Below are 18,813 nucleotides of genomic sequence, written 5' to 3' on the forward strand. Positions count from 1 at the left end.
GCTTTCTGATTTATCTCTTAACTTCTCTCCCACAGGGGAACTATGAGGCTTCCTGTGTTTTCTGGGACTTTGACAAAAACGGTGAGATTGCACACCGCCCAGAATTCCCGAGAAATTGTTATTAGGCCTTATGAAATGTGTGATCTGTCTAATTTCTTAATTAATGTCTTGTAATTCCTATGTGTTTTGGATTTTCTAGGAGGTTCAGGAGGCTGGAATCCCAACGGCTGCTATGTCAAGAACAGCAGTACCGAGAACGAAACCATCTGTAGCTGCGATCACCTGACCAGCTTTGCTGTGCTGCTGGTAAGTATGTCAGTGTGTGGGATTGTTCCCAGAAATGTCCACATCCATCCTCTTCAGAAATTTATAATGGATCAAATTAATATGATTATAATAAAATCGAGAGTCATAACCACAGGCTTCAACAATTAATTTTTCACATTTTCACAAACATTAATGAAAAAATAGTTTCTTTTAAATACATTTTTATAATTTTTCTTATCTTTACTTTTTTTTTTTATAAATGTCAGGAATATACATGCAAATCTGTATACACTACAGTTCAATACATCAAAAATGTATTTGATCAGAAATTCAGTAAAACAGCAATATTGTGAAATATCATTAGAATTTAACACTTTTCTTTTTTAAAATATAATTTATTCCTGTGATGCAAAGCTAAATTTTTAGCATAATTACTTAAAGTCTTCAGTGTCACATGATTTTAATGAATGAACTTGTTTTTTTCCTAAAATAACAATTTGCATATAATAATAATAATAATAATAATTTACACAAATAATTATTTTTTAATAAAGTTTGTGCCATATACTTTTAACTGGCCCAAAACTCTCTTACACTGGACCTGGGCCACCCGTATTGTTGAGCCCTGAATTAGGTATGCATTACACATCTCTGAGATTGTCATATAATGCTTTCATTAATCTTGTTTTCAAAGGACATTAGCCGTCAAGACATATCTGACCGTCTACAGGCCACCATCCTTACCTATATCACTTACATCGGATGTGGGGTGTCCGCCATCTTTCTCTCAGTTACTCTGCTCACTTACCTCGCGTTTGAGTGAGTAACATCCTCCTTCTCAGTGAATAAGCCCTAATATGAGATTATCACAATTGGTCCCTCAAAAAACACTATGATGCATCTTACAAAATATGACAAAAATTAACTTCCATCTTTCATTCACAAAAGAAGCATTTATTTACCCAATTCTTCCTTTTATCCAGCAAAATCCGCCGGGACATCCCTTCGAAGATCTTGATTCATTTGTGTTTCGCCCTGCTGTTCCTGAACCTGGTATTCTTGTTGGACTCATGGCTAGCTTTGTATACAAATGCAGTAGGCCTGTGCATTTCTACTGCATTCTTCCTGCACTACTTCCTGTTGGTCTCCTTCACCTGGATGGGACTGGAGGCTCTGCATATGTATCTGGCCATTGTCAAAGTCTTCAACAACTACATGACCAGATACATGCTGAAGTTTTCTCTGGCAGGCTGGGGTGAGTTCAGCTGCTACATTAGCCTTGTGGCTTGTGGCTGTAGATGATTGCTAATTTAATTCTGTGACGTGTTTTTGCAGGAATCCCTTTGGTTGTTGTCATTATTGTGATTGCGGTAAACAAAGATTACTATGGCCTCATAACCTATGGGAACATTTCTGACGGAAGTACGGATTTGTAAGTATTCAACTTGTAATTTAAAGGCATCAGTCTTCATTATGACTTTGCTCTTGATGTTTCTATATTTCTCTCTTCTAGTTGTTGGCTGAAGAATAATATAGCATTCTACGTATCCGTTGTGGCATACTTCTGCATCATATTTGTGTTGAACCTGTCCATGTTTGTGGTGGTGATGGTCCATCTGAGACGAATTAAGCGGCAAAACCCCCACAATAATCAGTACCGCAGCAGCTTGCAGGACCTTCGTAGCATCGCGGGACTCACTTTCCTGCTGGGGCTCACATGGGGCTTCGCCTTTTTCGCCTGGGGACCAGTCAAGTTGGCCTTCATGTACCTGTTTTGTATCTTAAATTCCCTACAGGGTGAGAAACAGTATTATATAATTTGTTTTATGTATAAAGTCAGCATAATGCAGTTAGAAGTATATTTTTTCAATGCAATAATGCAATTACCTTGAGCGCTTGATGAAAAATGTGTCTTTTTTTCTTGTTCTCTTTCTCTCTCAGGATTTTTTATTTTTGTTTTCCACTGCGCTCTGAAGGAAAATGTCCGTAAACAGTGGAGAATGTACCTCTGCTGTGGCAGGTTACGATTGGCTGAAAATTCAGGTATATCTTTAACCAAACTAAAACCTAGCTGCATGTTACCCTAACTAGTTATTTTACGGGCATCTCCGTTTTACCTCTCAAACGTTTTTTCTCCAGAGTGGAGTCGGACAGCCACACAGAGCAACAACAAGAAGAGTTCGATTCTGACTGCACTTTCGTCTAATTCAGGGGCCAACAGTGCACTGCGAAGCTCAGTGAGCAGCAATGAATCTGTGCCATCCCTTAGCATCGGTCAGTTCTGCTCACTTCTGCAAAAAACTGGCAAGAAATGTACAAATGTGTTTCATACAAGTCAAGAATATTTTTAACTCTTTAACTTTATGCTACAGGCTCACCAATCGACGACAGTCAGATCATGTCAGGGGAAGCGAATGATGACGTGGTCCTCAATGAGTTCAACAGTCAACTCAGTTCACGACTCAGATCTGTGTAGTTTTTGGAAGAGGATTATAAACCCAAATTGGAAAATAGGTGAAGAAACAGACCATTAAATATTCTGTTTCTAGCAGGCCTGAAAAATGTAATACCAAGATGAGAATCTAGTGACTGTGCTAAAAAAAAAATGTCTTCTGTCATCAGTTTCTCTGAATGAGTGTTACATGCAGTGAAGCTTACAGCATTCAGCTTTACAGCCAGGCATTTTGTGATTTGTTATTGAACTAGGCTGCTCACGGCTGAGGAATGAATAGGAAGAGCAAGGACCTATGGGAGTCTCCAAGTGCGGAAACGTAATATTACGCCCCACTTTCACAGCGTCAAGGGTTTTAAAGTCCTATATATTTTCAGAGAACAGTATTAAACAACTCTTCTGCAAAATAATAATAATAACAATAATAATTAGAGCTCAGATTATGCCAGTGCATTAAATGGTACTTAAAAATGCTTTATAATCAATTTAAAATGAAGAATAACAAGTTTTTTTTTTGTTTGTTTTTTTAACCTGAAATTCTGTCTTAAAATCCATATCAATCTGTTAGATGTGTTGAAAAAAGACTGAAAATTTCACTGTTGGTCCAGTTGTCCATATAGTTGTTTATTTTTTTTCTCCACATTTTATAGTCATTCTCAGTTTTGTAATCCTCACATAAGAAGGAATTAGATATAATCAAATTTGTTTTCTGTTGTCTGAAATTGTCTTTGAGTAGCATAAGGGTTCTGTTTAGCCAAAGTATAGTAATGTGATTTACATGTATTATGTTTTGATAATTGTTTTGTAACAATTACTGTATGTAGTTTTATGAATTTATGTTAATTTCACTTTTGTACATTTTAGGAAGAGTTAGGAATCTGAGATTCTAACATAATAAATAATTTATTATACTTTTGTCGCCAGTTTTTGTGTGTGTGCGAGTGTGAATTCTATCATTGTGTCATGTGATCATCACACTCAAGCCATCAAGTGTATGATAGTCTTATAAACTCTGAGCAGGTTAGTTTTCTCTCGCTCAGGAATAGATGCTCCAGTAGATGATATTGAAGAGAAAGTATGCTAAAGGAAATAATATTCTTGAATAGGAGTCTATCTTATAACTGTTGTTCATGATATGGTTGACGCTTTGGCGGATGGAACGCCGTCGACGAAGGCGCGTGCCCAGGATTTTAGGGAGGTCAGGTGTTGTGGAGTTCCGTGAGGACACGCACGTGTCCGTGTTTAGGTCAGATAGCTGAGGAAATGAGCTGAGCTCTATGTCCTGGTCATGGAAACATCCATCGAATGCCATGGCTTGAGATGCATCGTAGTCTGAGAGCTGTAGGAGACAAAAAAAATTAACTTTTTCTGGAATTTATGCGGTAAGATCTTTTAAAGTACAATATATTTCACATATTATGGAAGTTCAAGAGATTGTGCACCAAAAAAAATTATTCTCATACTCTAAAAAAAATGGCAGGTTTGACATAATGTTTGATAATCAAGGACCGATGATGTTTTATGTTATTGAGGTCCACAAGCACCATATTTGATTTGAGAGCAGCAAATGTGTTGTATGACTTAAGTTTTAATATGGCGCATGCATAATATGGACATCTTTTTAAGTTCTTTTTTTCCATTCGGGAATTGACAATGTAGATAAATACATAAGATTCTTTAATCATTTTGTATGCTGTCATATGTCCATTTACTCTCCCTTTGAGGAAGGGGTGCAAAACTTCCTGGAGGGCCATAGCCATGCAGAGTTTAGCTATCGCCCTAATTAAACGCACCTGATCCAACTAATCAAGTCCTTCAGGCTTATTTGAAAACTGCAGCTGCGTCCTTCGAAGGCCTTATTTAACGTTTCGATTGATTTCACGACGAAGGCTGTCCCAATTCAAAGGCTCCTTCAAATGCAGCCTTGGAATGCGTCCTTCGTTTCCTGGGCAATGAAGTGCTGCGTCCCAATTCGCCTACTTATACTATGCCTTAAAATGATGTTCTGTTTTTGTAAAGAAGCGGAATAGGAGGCAAGCAATGAGACATACTACTTCGTCATAATAGCATCTTTAACAGACCGTTCTGTCGCTTAGTTATGTGCATCCTGTCACCGTTTAAACTGCCCTGTCAATCATTTTGCCACCGTTAAAAATCCTCCACATTCAATTTAATTTCCTATCATATTGGAGAGAAATGTACAGTAGTAGCAGGTCGTGGCTTAAAGGGATAGTTCACCCAAAAATGAAAATTCTATCATCGTTTACTCACCCTGAAGTTGTTCCAAACCTGTATGAGTTTCTTTGTTCTGCTGAACACAAAGGAAGATATTTGGAAGAATGTTTGTAACCAAACAGATCTCGTTCCCCATTGACTTCCATAGTAGGAAAAAATATATACTATGGTAGTCAATGGGGACCGAGATCTTTTTGGTTACAAACATTCTTCCAAATATCTTCCTTTGTGTTCAGCAGAACAAAGAAACTCATACAGGTTTGGAACAACTTGAGGGTGAGTAAATGATGACAGAATTTTCATTTTTGGGTGAACTATCCCTTTAAGAGGAGTCATGCCAGTCGTGGATCTTAAGAGGAGAGTTCTCTGCACAAGTGTTTGCATGATGCATTTAAAAGTTAATGACCAAACGTATCTTTATAAAAGTTCACAATACTGTTACAGATGATGAAATAAAATGTGGATAACACTGAATAAATATATTTTCATCAGGTTAGATACTAATTACTTATCACTCAAACTCCTTTATTAAAACCACTCTACTTAACAGTCGGTCTCGCACATCCACCATGTTTTTAGGTTTTTTTAACACGTTTTATTCGTCTTTGTAGTCCTAATCAAATCCTTGTCTAATGCGCAATGAGTTGTGGCCAATATTAGCCATTAGAGTGCTGCACTTCGGATTATAATCGGAAAAAGTAGACCATCCGGGTATGTTTGGAATACTCATTTTAACACTACGATTTGGGACATGCTAATTCTAATTTCGAATACTATTTAGGATGGATAGTATGTGAATTGGGACACAGCAAATGATACAAAAGATGGATCCTTCAGCAATTAATTTAATGAGCTATTACAATATTTTACCAATATTTTGATATTTTGTCATCTTCTCTTGGTATGTAGTGGTATCATAGTAGTAGTAGTAGTAGTAGTAGTAGTATCATAAAACTGAAAATATTATTTTTTATCACCAAAAGTCCAAAGTCCATGACCAAAGTCAATGAACTGAGAATGTCAGGATCTTTAAGGAAACTTTGACCTTTAATTGTTTGAGTTTCTTCATTTCCTCCTTGGTGGTGAAGTAGTTGACAGCTGCGTACTCGATGACGGACAGAAACACAAACAGGAAGCTGGTCCACAAATAGATGTCCACCGCTTTCACATATGATACCTGAGGCATGGACGCTGACACTCCCGTAATTATGGTGGACATAGTCAGCACTGTAGTGATGCCTGGATTGAACAAACACGCAGAGACACACATTTTGCTAAAATAATAATCTGAGTGTACTGTACTCTAAACAGTTCGATACTATACAATAGACAATGGACCTTTTTTGCCCACATAATTTCACTAATGTGGCAGCGCTTTCAGACTTTTTTTACAAAATGCAGTGCTTTGATCAACATCTTTGTTGATTCCTCCCAACCAATCAGATTTTAGGGCTAGTATAGTTACATTACCAGTGTAATGGAAATTTTAGATTTTCATTGATTGCAGTATGAATCTCCATTTGCAGTAAGACTTTGAAATAATATTATAGCTGACTTGTGTTTCTGAACTAATGTGAACACTGTGAGACAAAGGGGGAGACAGCTGAAAAGGGAACCTCTGATCCCTTGGGATCAGAGGTGGTCCCATTTGGGACTTCTGAGTTTGTAGGAATAAATTAGATCACTAGAAAACCTGTATAGATTTTCTATAGATAGATTTTCTATAGATAGATTTTCTATAGATAAGAGCCGGCCTGTAAGAGACCTTGAAAAAGATATAAAGGCTCTGTTTCTTCCTCCCTCGTTGTCGCACTTGTTCCACAGACTGTACTCTTGACTTCTGTGTGGCAACTGGGCCTTCTTGCAAGAATAAAATACTTTTAATGATCATTTGAATTTCAGAGTGTCTCTTACGCAGTTGATAATTGTTTAATGAATTTTTGCCACAACACCAGTGACAAGTAAATTACCGCCAAACAATCACATCAAATCAGAACAAGTTTAGCAGAATTTTGCACCAATGAGATTTCAAAATGGGTGGAGCTACCCACTATGACGCCACAAAAGCAGGCTATAGGCTGCTTTTGAGTGATAAACAGCTGTATTCACACATAGTATGGTTATAAATAAGACTGACAACTGCATTTTGTAATCGAATGAGACCCCTTCGAATTTTTAGAAGCCACAAAAAGTAAATAATTTCAGTAAACCTATGCTTTTTGAACGGAAATATAAGAAACCAAGAAATTAACAAAATTTCTGACAAATTGGCCTATGATTGTTTGAGGTGATTTTGATCAAGGACCAAGTCCTGCTTGGCTAAATCACATTGTGCAGCCTCGTTTCTTTTCATCTTAGGAAAAAGGTTACGACTTAGTTAGGCAATTATGAGACAACTAAGCAACTAAACCGTTCTTCACACTGGACCGCAGTCTAACAAGGCTCAATGTCATGCATAACAAGAGTGAATTAACTACAAGACAAGATCATTTATGAGATAAACATTTCGCCTAGTGCATGTGTGTGGACAAGTGTTACGCACCAAGTGAAACACGGGCCGGTACCGCCCGCCTGTCGATCCAAAAAGACACCCAGGATAGCACCACCATCAGCATTGTGGGAAAATACGTTTGCAGCATGAAGAAGAATATGTGTCTTCTGAGGATGAAGTTAATGTAGAGCCTGTTGTACCAGCCTGACAGAAACACGTGTAAAGCCTGTAATTAATGACCTACTGATATATTAACAAAGCCAAAAGATTTGTCGTATCATGAATACATAGAAGGAGAAAGAGAAAAGAGCCTCTTACCTGTGCTGCTGTACAAGGCCAGACCATGTGAAGGGTGGAACTCTTCAATGAAGAACTGAGAGAGGGCAATTTCATCTGTCCTTAGAGAGTCATTGCCATTTTTCCAGTACAACATGAGGTCGTTCTCATTATAAGCATCTGAATGGGACAGAAGAGCGGAAGCCGTAAGATATAGAAAAGAGGTAAAAGAAAATGTGCGCCTGTTTAATTCATGCTTAAATACATGGATAATATGAAGAGGAATTTTCTAGATTCAAATATTAACATCTATAACAATAGCATTTGTGGAGTAATGTTGGTTTCTACAAAAAAAACTACTTTGACTGGCAGTTAAAACTGGAATTAAATGGCTCCTTGTCATCCACAGGTTTAAAAGCAGGCTGGATAAAGTTAACCAACAGCCAAATAGCTATTTAGATGTAATTTTAGCACACTAGCTGTAATGTATTCTGTGTCTGTGCTCTTGTTTTGTAGACTTTTAGTTTGTATTTGGTTCAGTTCCTGTTTCCTATGTTTCTCTCATTCCCTGATTGTATTGTTAGTCAATTACCCTGTGTGTATTTAAGTCCTTGTGTTTTCAGTCTTCTTGGTCAGGTCTTGTCTTTTGATGGGACACGATCCAGTTTTGCCACACTAGTCTCATGACAGTATATAATTTTTAAAAGTGTTTCTATACGTTCGCAACAGTACATATTTTAACATTCATTGCATTACTCCACATACTTTAATTGCAAGCACTTTTTCTGCAACAACGATTTTTAAAATGGTGGCAGAAATGCTTCACATTCCTTTAATGAAATGATCCACGACTGTCACATTTTCCCAACCTGTAAAACATTTACTAAAAAACAATGTGTGCGGGACTCAATAAAAATGACACAAGAATTGAGGATGTTTTTAGGTGGACACGCACAGCTCTCCAGTTCCAGGGAACAATTCTGAGTGTCCAACGGGAATCTACTGAAGTCCATTGAGCACAGAGAAGTAACTGTGATCCTACAATAAAGAGAATATTCCATTATTAAAACATTTACATATGAAGGAAATTAATCAGCAGAGGTTATAGGCTTCTACCTGACGCTGTAAAGGATGTTGCCGTCTGGGTAAACCCTTAGCATTATGTTCTCCATGGTGGTATCATGGATGAAGGAGCGCTTGGAATGGACGAAAAAGACATCAGGCTTCCAGATCTTCTTCACCAGACGACCATCGAATGTGCGGCTCAGATTGTTACTGGAGGGAAAAGCCAAGCGTTCATCCTTCCAATAATGCCTCAGGTACAGGGTCATCGTGAAGTCCTGAGAGAGACCTTTACATTTTACTGACCTTATAGATAAACATGACAACTTATTACGAGCAACAGTGCAGGGTAGTGACTGGCATTTTAGTGCAAATAAAAGTATTTGACATTTACCAAGAAGACCCATTTCTGTCAGGACCACTATCGTCAAATACGATTGACAATTAGCATACAGTTTGGATTGGTTCTGTTCTGGGCAAGAACTCCCTGCACATCCATGCCATAGACAGTATATAAACTGGACACAGCGACCCCATTGGATTCAACGGAGAAAAGTGAAGTCAATTAGAAGCACTCACTTCCTGATGGTCGAGCGTACTGCGCAGACTCAAACTGAGCTTGACGACGTAGATGTGATGTGAGCAACCCGTCTGTCTTCTAGTAGCTGTGCCAAGAGAAATCTGAATCATTCCCTTCCGAAACTTGCAGAGACGGAGAGTGTGAGTAGGAGGTGTCCATGAGCTAGGAGCAGGAGAAACTTTTGCTAAGTATTCTGATTAATTATTTTGTAATTTTGCCTCCACGTCCCCCCGATTGCCCGTTAGCTTCTTCTCCTGTCCATACGGTAATTTCCAGAGAGTCGCGTGGTTATGACGCAATCGTTAGCCTACTTTTACAAAAACTGCTTCTACGGGGCCATAACGTAAGATACAAGGTAATGGAGCCTTTTATACATTTTCGTGTTTCTTTAGAAATAAATAATGGAAAAACTGAGTCTTTAAACGCCTCAGATGTAAAGTTATTCGCTGTCAAATTGACGCCAAAATGAATGGGTGTCAATGGAATGCTAACAGGTGATGGTCTGCTAATCAATGGCGGCGCCTAGGGAAGCTTCAATTATTTCCGAATGATTGCGGATCAGAGCAGGGAGAGCAGCAATAACCCTTAGGGTAAACAGAACAGAACCAACATGAATGTATTGCAGATATCATTAATTCAAGATTTTAAAGTACAACATAATTCGAGATTTATTCTGATTCAAGGATAATCAGAATGCCATACTGACTGGCGAGAGGAGGAGCTGGGGAGGGAGGAGGGTAAATAGCTCCTGAGAAACGCGATAGCTGCTGATAATACTGAAGGAGCTTATATAAGTATACAGTGATAGACGTCATATTCCTATAGACGTGGATCAGCTGAGAGTCAGCTGATGAGGGTGGTGGTGTGGCGCAATGGATAAGACACATGCCTTTGGTGTGAGACCCGGGTTCGAATCCACTGTGAGACACCAATGTGTCCCTGAGCAAGACACTTAACCCCTAGTTGCTCCAGAGGCGTGCGACCTCTGACATATATAGCAATTGTAAGTCGCTTTGGATAAAAGCGTCAGCTAAATGAATAAATGTAAATGTAAATGTGATGAGAGCTTTACTAACGTGACCTACTAGAACTGACGCTACGCTTAATATTGAGATTAATACTGAGATTTACTTTGTGAGAAGCTGAAGGCCTGCTTTTACAAGAGCAAAATTTTATCCATTTTGTTAAATATGGAACAAGTTTGCAAAGAATACTTATACACTGCAAAAATAATTGTTGGTTTAATTTAAAAAAGTAGGTAACCTAGTTGCCTTAAATTTTTGAGTTTGCCTTAACAGAATTTGAGTTAATACAATACAGAAGATTAGTTTAATCAACAGAAACTCAATCTAAGTTGATTTGACTAAAGTAAAAAAGTTGTGATAACTAATCATGAAAATAATTTTATTCAGTATAAGATTAGAAACTGAGAATAAGTATTCAGATCCATTTGTAAAAGCAATACCGGAACCAAATGAGGTTCAGCTCGATTAATGGATTGACTCATATGAGTTATATCTTTTTAGTGAATCAAAAGCATGCAGCCCAACTTGTGTTCGATTCCCGAATGAATAAGCGGTTTTCCATTCTGGTGAATCAAACACATGCAGCTTAAACTGACATTTAAATCACATTTAGATGTTCATATGACAATGTGTTGTTGAAGATGTTTTCTTAATTTATGGGTGTTTTTCTATTTGCATGTGTTTTCTTCAGTATTAAAAGATTAATTAAAGGAACCATTAAGTATCCAGAACATTGTTCTATTAAATACAAAGAGAATATGCACTTTTACCATGTTTACTTCAGAGATGCTGTCTATACTCTCCACCTGCACATCAATGCCCACAGGGATGGCAGATCCTGCAGAGCAGAAGACACAATACATTTGCATATTGGTTCAGGACAACAGCATTGCTTTTGATATCAACTTAGAGAGAATCTGCCTCCTTTGCTCCTACAGAGAGAGCATATGGAGCTCAAAATGTTACTCTAATCCTATTTGTCCCATCATTAATTAGCAGTGGTTACTGACTGAAGGACACCATTCAAAGCCTGGTTCCACCTCTTGATCTTCTTTAATCATGTAAAAGAAAGCCTACACACCAATAAACTACTCTTTTATCTAAACATATCTTCCTCTTTTAAAGGGGACATATCATGCTAAATCCACTTTTTTAGCCCTTAAATGCATTTTGTTGTATATTTGGAGTGTTTAGAAGTACAGAAAAGTTGAAATTAGTCTCTTCAGGTGCTTCGTTGATATCTTTATATTCTGTTTTGGTCCTATTTTGCAACCTGTTCCGATTTTTCTATTCTCTATGACAATTTTTGAACAGTTACGTCACAGTATTTGCAGCGGAACTGCCAAATAAGGACATCGACTCCCGGCCCAACACTTCGAGCAATCCGCCATTTATATTTCTAGTTGCGATTTTGTAGTCCAAGCTCAAGGATGCAGAAGTTACGAGAGGGTAAGTCAAAATGTTGTTCGGTTGTTGGATGTAGTAACCCACACACTTCATTACACCGTCTCCCAGCATCAGAACCTCTTCGAAGTGCCTGGCTGAGTTTTATTTTTCACGGAAATGTACCCATAAAGTCATTTTTGAGTGCGCGAACGCGAAGCACTTCAAGGATAATACTTCAGCAACAACAACAGGGTTTTTCCAGCATTTAACTTGTTTTAGCGCCCACCAAAGCGATTTTTTGGTCCCGCCAAAGTCATATTTGATCGGTGAGTAAAGTAGATGAACTGCTGCGCTTGTGACAGGGCGCATGTTTAACTGAAAGAACCAACCCGGTCGCGCGCGCGCACTCTCTCTCTCTTCGGAGCCAGGTGAAAGTGTAAATAAGAATTCACCGTCTCCAAACTAGGCGCTGTCTTGCTCTCTCTCCCTCGCACATATTAATCAAAATAAATCGACACGGTGGTAAAAGGTCGGAAGACCAAAGTTTCATGTGGAGCATTCGGAGATATTTTTTTCTTGAATTACCGTGTGAATTGTGCTAAATAAGTTGCCTTATCTTTTCTGAAAAGCGTTCCGGGCATTAAGCTGACATAAAACAACACTTTAATAAAACGAAAAAACTATCCAATGATGAAATGTTTTCTGTGTTGACACAAATCTTGGATGTCCAAAAGTTTCTGTGCCGCTAGATAATCGTATCTCTGCTATCAAACTACAAAAATGGCCGAACGGGGTGGAGTTGAACCGAGTGTCACCTCTGCAACCTGGATAGGGGGCGGGGTATGAAGTGTCTCATTTGCATTTAAAAAGACCGCACCAAAACGAGTTGCTCTCAGACGCACATCAGAAAAGGGGTCTGTGGAGCTATAATAATGAGGAATTCAGACCCAAGCATTGAAGTTCCGCTTTATATAGACCACAAATGTATGATTTATATGTAAAAAGGAACAATTTAAAAGCATGATATGTCTCCTTTAAAGCACTGGCAGATTAGAGCGTCACCCTGCTGGATGAAAGAAAGCAATACAATTATTTATGCTTACATGTAGTTGCCACCACACACAGTGAGCCGTGTATGGTGTCATTTCTATTAGTCATGTGTATTAGTTCATCTATTAGTTTATGTACATGTATGCATTTATAAGAATAGTTTACAGTTTAATATGTTTTTATTTAAGGTTTGGATGAGACCTTTATTTTTTTAGGCCCCTGTGAAGTGTGCTTAATTGTACACAAAAAGAGAACACTTTCATGGCTGTTTCTTAACACACTTTTAAAAAGTGCTCTTTGTAATAACGTCAGATTAAAAAGTGTTACTTTAAGGTACATTTTAAATCATTAAATCAGTATTAGTTTAACAAAAATGTTTGTCATTACATTTGAAAGGACATTTTAACCATATTTCAAAGGCAACAGAAAATTCTGAAATTAAATAAAAAAGTACTTAAGTGAGAATAGAAATTCAACAGAAATTTAAACTATAATACATTTACATTTAATTGCAAATAACATGCAATACGTGCCTGAAAACATTACATTTAGTTCACACACAAGTATATTCTAAAGTGTACATATTTTTCTGCTTTTTAAAGTGTACTTTCTTTTTTTATGTTCATGGACATTAGAGCTCCAGTTTAAGGTTTAGCACTGGAAAAGCTCTAAAATTGGTTTTAATTTCCATATCAGTATTTAACCAAAACCTCAAACCAAAACTTTACAATAACAGAACAATAAAAAGATGGTGTACAAAGTAACTTCCCTAGTATATCTATTGTTTTATCATTTAAAGCTAAGCAAACTTAATTTAAAATCATATAAGGTTCCTTTTTTTTTTTTAAAGTCTGTTTGTTCCATCACAGCCACCTGATATAATATTTAATATATTGCATTGTATGTCTTCAGTGCTCAAATATGTGTAAAAATGATAACATTAGCACTTTTCCATCTGTTTTAACAGGCCTGGGATGTAATCCAGATTACTGTCCACCAAAGCACATCAGTGTCCTCAACACCCATTGTCTAATTTGTGTTTTACACAATCTGGGTCATGTTTGAATTTAGGACCACACTCGCCCTATCAAAGTCACCTCTGGCCGCTTTCCCCCGAATAGAGAGATGGTAACACCGCCTCATTCTGCCCTCTGACACGATAAAATGGTACAGCCCATTTTTAATCAGATTTATTAAAAAGACCACTCTAATTGTGATTTTCCGGATTGTGATGGTGATTGATAATTGGAGCAAAAAACAGTGCATCCTGACCTCCAAATCCAGGCCTCATGGCAAAGTCGTGGTCTTCGATCCTTAGCAGCTGTTCAGTTTTGATGAGGAGGGACTTGGTGCTGTCCTTTCGCTTTAATTTGTAGTCAATCCGTCTGAAAGGATGAGAAAAAGGGTCCGAATAAAAACAGGCCATTATCGCACTTCTGTAGTTTTTCAAAATAACAGGAATATTATCCCAGGCCCTGTGAGCAGGTGGCCCTTCGCATTACAGAGAAATAAAACAGTTGGACATCCATCCAGAACGTGACCATCAAACATCTGCCTCAGTGCTCCAGCATCTGTAATTTAAAAATAATTACTCGGCTATTAAAGGGATGATTTATAAAATGCAGCTTGTTCTACAATGGCGGTTGTGTGTGCTAGGTTGAGAAAATTAACTGTGATTTGGAGCGCTTCCAAAAGCCTTCCAAACAAGCTATTTTCTGGGCCTTAAGAGATGAGACGTGAACAAAAACACGGCAGAAATGAGTGAAGGTCAGTCATACACGTACAATGTTTCCCCTAACATAGACTTTTCATCTGCGAGCTTTAATTGAAACCCCAAATATACTGTCAATCACACTGTGCTCATTCCATGGCAAAGTTAATTGCACACCGAAGAGCAATTACAAAATTAAACCTCAAACTGAATACAGCATACAACCACTAATGACTACATGATAGACTCATTACGCAATCAAAAACACAGCACTAATGACACAATGCATGCTGCGAGATTGCTGTACACCGCTGTGATTAAAATTACAATAATATAAAACATAGTTATATAATGTACTTTTTTTTTTTTTAATTCACCTTTAATTTTTAAAAACTAAAAACTCTCTTGGATAGAGCACTGCATTAAGAGTGAAATTCCATAGAAAATGTATCCTATTAAAGGAGAACTCCGGTCAATTTTAACATTGAGCTCATTTTTTTGTCAATTTGGAGTGCTGTCAATACAGAGAACAACGACAAAAATCGGTGTTGCCTACACCGTGTTATCCTCTTTTTAAAATTTGCACTCTGTTGACTTCAATGGGGCAAGTTTTAAACCTGCATTTAGCCTCTTAACATCCTTGATGTGTCATTACAAGTGCCCAGCCATTGTGAGTGATTCCTTCAGAGTGAACACGGGTGAATCTGACTGCAGTAGATGTGAAAGATATGAATAAAAGTGATGTTAATTCAGCCAGCACTCATACCTGTATTTACATCCTGTTTTCGGTCGAAGTCCAAAGTAGTCGATTGTCGAGTTCACGCGCGTGATAATAGGTAACTAAACCTATGCGCGTGAACTCGACAATCGACTACATTGGACTTCGACCGAAAACAGGATGTAAACACAGGTATTTGCGCTGGCTGAATTAACATCACTTTTATTAATATCTTTCACATCTACTGCAGTCAGATTCACCCGTGTTCACTCTGAAGGAATCACTCACAATGGCTGGGCACTTGTAATGACACATCAAGGATGTTAAGAGGCTAAAAGCAGGTTTAAAACTTGCCCCATTGAAGTCAACAGGGTGCAAATTTTAAAAAGAGGATAACACGGTGTAGGCAACACCGATTTTTGTCGTTGTTCTCTGTACTGACAGCACTCCAAATTTACAAAAAAATGAGCTCAATGTTAAAATTGACCGGGGTTCTCCTTTAACCTCTTATTAATCTCTTTCTAAAGGCTTTTATGACACATTATGCATTAACAAAAGCTGTACCTGGAAAACCTGGCTGACACAGGCTTTTTAGGGAAAATCTGCATGCATGGTTTTAATGCCAAACAGAACTTTGGCTGCTCTCCAAAAAAACAGATGATGGCACCAGGATGGTTTTAATTACAGAATGAAAGAATACTGGCACTCTTGGTGTTGTGTGACTCATTACGCTGTGGTAACATAGACACCACCAATAGATTAAAACCTCACTTTATTTATCATTTAGACACATAGTACAGAAGAAAATTCAATGATCCATGGAACTATTACCATTTGGTCCTTTACAGCTCTTTTCTACCCTTTTTATGCATTCTGCTATTGTCTCAATTCAGGGTTATTATTGTTAACTAAAACTAAAATCATAAAAAAATAACATTTTCATTACTTACAAACTAAATAAACATTAACTGAAACTTATTTTATTTCAGATAGTTGCCAAGGCTGCAAATTAAAATACTAAAATAAATAAAACTCAATCAAATAAAACAAATAAATGCACATTAATAAAAACAATATAGACATATTTTTTTAAAACTAATAAAGCATTCTTTTTTAAAAAACTTTAAATAAAATTTAAAGTCCCCCTGTAGTCAAAAATGTTATCTCTTAAAACTCATCTTTGATCACCAAAAGGACATATTTAACCGTTTTTTCCTGTGCAAAACATTTTTATTCATGCCTTCAAATAGCTTGAGTGTAACTCTACACCCTGGCTTCATTTAATATCAGTGGAACCATGAATATGCAAATTAGCCCCACCTCCACTCACTCACACCAGCTCAGAGATCCACTTGCTCAACTTTACAGTAGTAAATGCTACACAGTGTTGCTTAATATTTTTTGTGGAAACAGCATTATACTATTTTTTAGAAGCCTTTAAGGAACAGAATGTTTAAAAAGAACAGCATTGATTTGAAATAGCATTTTTAGTAGAAATACTAATGTCTTTACTGTCACTTTTGATCAGTTTAATGCATCCTTACTGAACAAAGTATTAATTTATACGATATATAAAATAAAACACTTTATTTTAGTGTCCTTGTTCCACGTTACATGTAGATATAGTAATTATTATAAATTGTGCATAATTACATGCAACTAACTAACCTAAACACCTTAATCCTAACCCTATATAGTAAGTACATAGTTAATAATTATTATTTCATACTTAAATGTTTAATTTCACTGTAACACCTTAAAATGTGTCACATAAGTGTACAAAGGTGTAACATACTGACCCCAAACAAACTAAATAGTTAAAATATTCATGACTCACCCTCTGAATCTGTGTTTGACGTGCTCAACCAAGTAAACATCCTTGTTTTTCTTCCGGTTAGGGTAAGGGTTGTTGAGCAGGGTGACGGGCCAGAGACAAGCGAGGCACAACAGCCTGAGGGTCAGCAGGAATAACTTCATGGCCAAATACAATGACGGAAGACCTGTTGTTCTTCTTCTGACACTCTAGGTCCTGTAGCTAGGGTCCAGAAATCTTCCACGGTGACGGAGCCAAGGCAGGATGGTTCCTGGGTCCTGGCCATCCCCAGCAAACCTCAACTGAGAGGGCGCTGGGAAACGGTACGGTAGTCCTGATGACCTCTCCTGATGTTCACACGTCTCCCAGAAGAATTGTAAATCTGAAACTAGTTCGTTGGATGGTCTTACAGCATATTTTCAGCATCCATCACCGCATACTTCAGCTGATTGTATGTGTCATCATCATGCGTCTGGTTGGTCCCGCTGTCGACGACTCGGTGGTGCTTTGTCACCCAAACATAAATCAATGGGAATTTATTCTTACAGTAATAAAATACTGGCATTAATTCCTCTCAAATCCTCTTATCTGTAGCTGATGGATCTTCCCTTAACCTACACAGTGGGCTGGGACCATCTCTAATCGGGATTTCCTCATGCCAGGCGTTATTTTGTTCTGTCTCTGTTGAAGATAAGCATGTCATACCTGTCCACTCATGTTCATACACTTCATTCACTGATGCTGAGAGGTGGAAACCAAACAACGAACAAAGAAAAGACAATTAGATGAACCTAAACATCAGACTGACAAGTAGCATAAACGTAAATTGATGTAATCCTGTCCTCGTCCTCTTGTTCACCTTTTTTCAAGAAAAAACAACATGTAATCCAGAGAAGATTTGCAAATCGTCAGATTAGACATCTAAGAATAAATATCACAGCAAATGAACTTTTGAAGGTAGTATTCCTGGTTGCATCTGTGTTGTACAACGCCACTCTGGCATCACCTCATGATGTGTTCCAGTTTCAGGCACATTCCATCATTAGTTATTATTATAAAAAGCTCAGGGGCTAACCAATCAAATCACATTAACACAATCAATTACATTACAGAAGCATAGAGAGAGGGGGATGGGAGAGAGTGCAAGATCATAGGATGGACAGATACAAAGAGAAAAAAATCATAAACCAATCACGGACTTCCTGTGTCCAGTAATCCCAGTGCATTGCCTAATCTGGCGGATTACGGCCTGATCGGCACCAGAGACATCATCACAGATACTGTATCTGCATTGACTTTTACTGGTTAACCATTTTACAAGAGGACCATGGCAACATATCGAAGAAAAAAAGGAGAGATCACTTCCTGTAATAAAAAAGACGATCTACCCTTACAAATGATCTTTAGTCTCATAGCACCCAACAATACGATTTAAAAAAAAAAAACATGCAAATGGAAGATTACCAACCCTATGGGTTCCATGATGGCACCCTTGTTAAATATGAGCAAAACTGGCTGTGAACATTTTCTTTTGCTATTCTTAGTCTTTCATTCAGAATATTCACATACATCGAACCTTTAATTGAAGTTAATTTACACAAAATATAAATGTGGATGAAATTAAATAAATATGGTTTTCTCCTAAATAGGTATGACAAAATGATTGGCACCCATGCAAATTCTAATGAGTAAAAATCTAACTGAAGTATATTCCCATTCATTTGATATGTTCTTAAGTTCACCTTAG

General features: G+C 37.6%; 2 protein-coding genes across 5 annotated transcripts in view; one reads left to right on the forward strand and one right to left on the reverse strand.

Annotated features, from left to right (window-relative positions):
• Positions 1 to 3,629, forward strand: part of adgrg2a (adhesion G protein-coupled receptor G2a) — a 32,330-nt gene extending 28,701 nt beyond the window's left edge. For all 3 annotated transcript variants that reach the window (XM_079862871.1, XM_079862870.1, XM_079862872.1), the window contains 9 exons: positions 36 to 81; positions 200 to 306; positions 962 to 1,086; positions 1,251 to 1,522; positions 1,603 to 1,699; positions 1,781 to 2,064; positions 2,209 to 2,310; positions 2,407 to 2,541; positions 2,640 to 3,629. In XM_079862871.1, coding sequence (XP_079718997.1) covers positions 36 to 81; positions 200 to 306; positions 962 to 1,086; positions 1,251 to 1,522; positions 1,603 to 1,699; positions 1,781 to 2,064; positions 2,209 to 2,310; positions 2,407 to 2,541; positions 2,640 to 2,743 — 1,272 coding nt within the window. In that variant the 3' untranslated portion in view covers positions 2,744 to 3,629. The remainder of the gene's footprint in view (positions 1 to 35; positions 82 to 199; positions 307 to 961; positions 1,087 to 1,250; positions 1,523 to 1,602; positions 1,700 to 1,780; positions 2,065 to 2,208; positions 2,311 to 2,406; positions 2,542 to 2,639) is intronic.
• LOC307153433 (gamma-aminobutyric acid receptor subunit rho-3) lies at positions 3,321 to 18,087 on the reverse strand. 2 transcript variants are annotated; one of them, XM_079862876.1, is made up of 10 exons: positions 17,926 to 18,070; positions 17,091 to 17,807; positions 14,097 to 14,209; positions 11,159 to 11,226; positions 8,838 to 9,061; positions 8,677 to 8,759; positions 7,764 to 7,901; positions 7,497 to 7,649; positions 6,000 to 6,193; positions 3,321 to 4,058 (listed from the first exon to the last, which is right to left on the reverse strand). In XM_079862876.1, exons 2-10 carry the CDS (start codon positions 17,228 to 17,230, stop codon positions 3,756 to 3,758), a joined length of 1,416 nt encoding a protein of 471 aa, XP_079719002.1. In that variant the 5' UTR covers positions 17,231 to 17,807; positions 17,926 to 18,070; the 3' UTR covers positions 3,321 to 3,755. The 2 variants fall into 2 exon arrangements, with proteins under 2 accessions (XP_079719002.1, XP_079719001.1); XM_079862875.1 differs by having other exon boundaries at positions 17,091 to 18,087.
• Between the last annotated feature and the right edge of the window lie 726 nt (positions 18,088 to 18,813).

Source organism: Squalius cephalus (genome assembly GCF_949319135.1).
Source record: "Squalius cephalus genome assembly, chromosome: 25".
Classification (NCBI taxonomy): domain Eukaryota; kingdom Metazoa; phylum Chordata; class Actinopteri; order Cypriniformes; family Leuciscidae; genus Squalius; species Squalius cephalus.

Coding starts and splice junctions, on each gene's coding strand:
- LOC307153433 (XM_079862875.1), bottom strand. CDS start 17,230: ATGAAGTTATTCCTGCTGACCCTCAGGCTGTTGTGCCTCGCTTGTCTC. Junction 7,902..8,676: donor TTCCCTGGAACTGGAGAGCT/GTGCGTGTCCAC, acceptor TGTCCCATTCAG/ATGCTTATAATGAGAACGAC. Junction 4,059..5,999: donor AGAAACTCAAACAATTAAAG/GTCAAAGTTTCC, acceptor TGTCTCCTACAG/CTCTCAGACTACGATGCATC.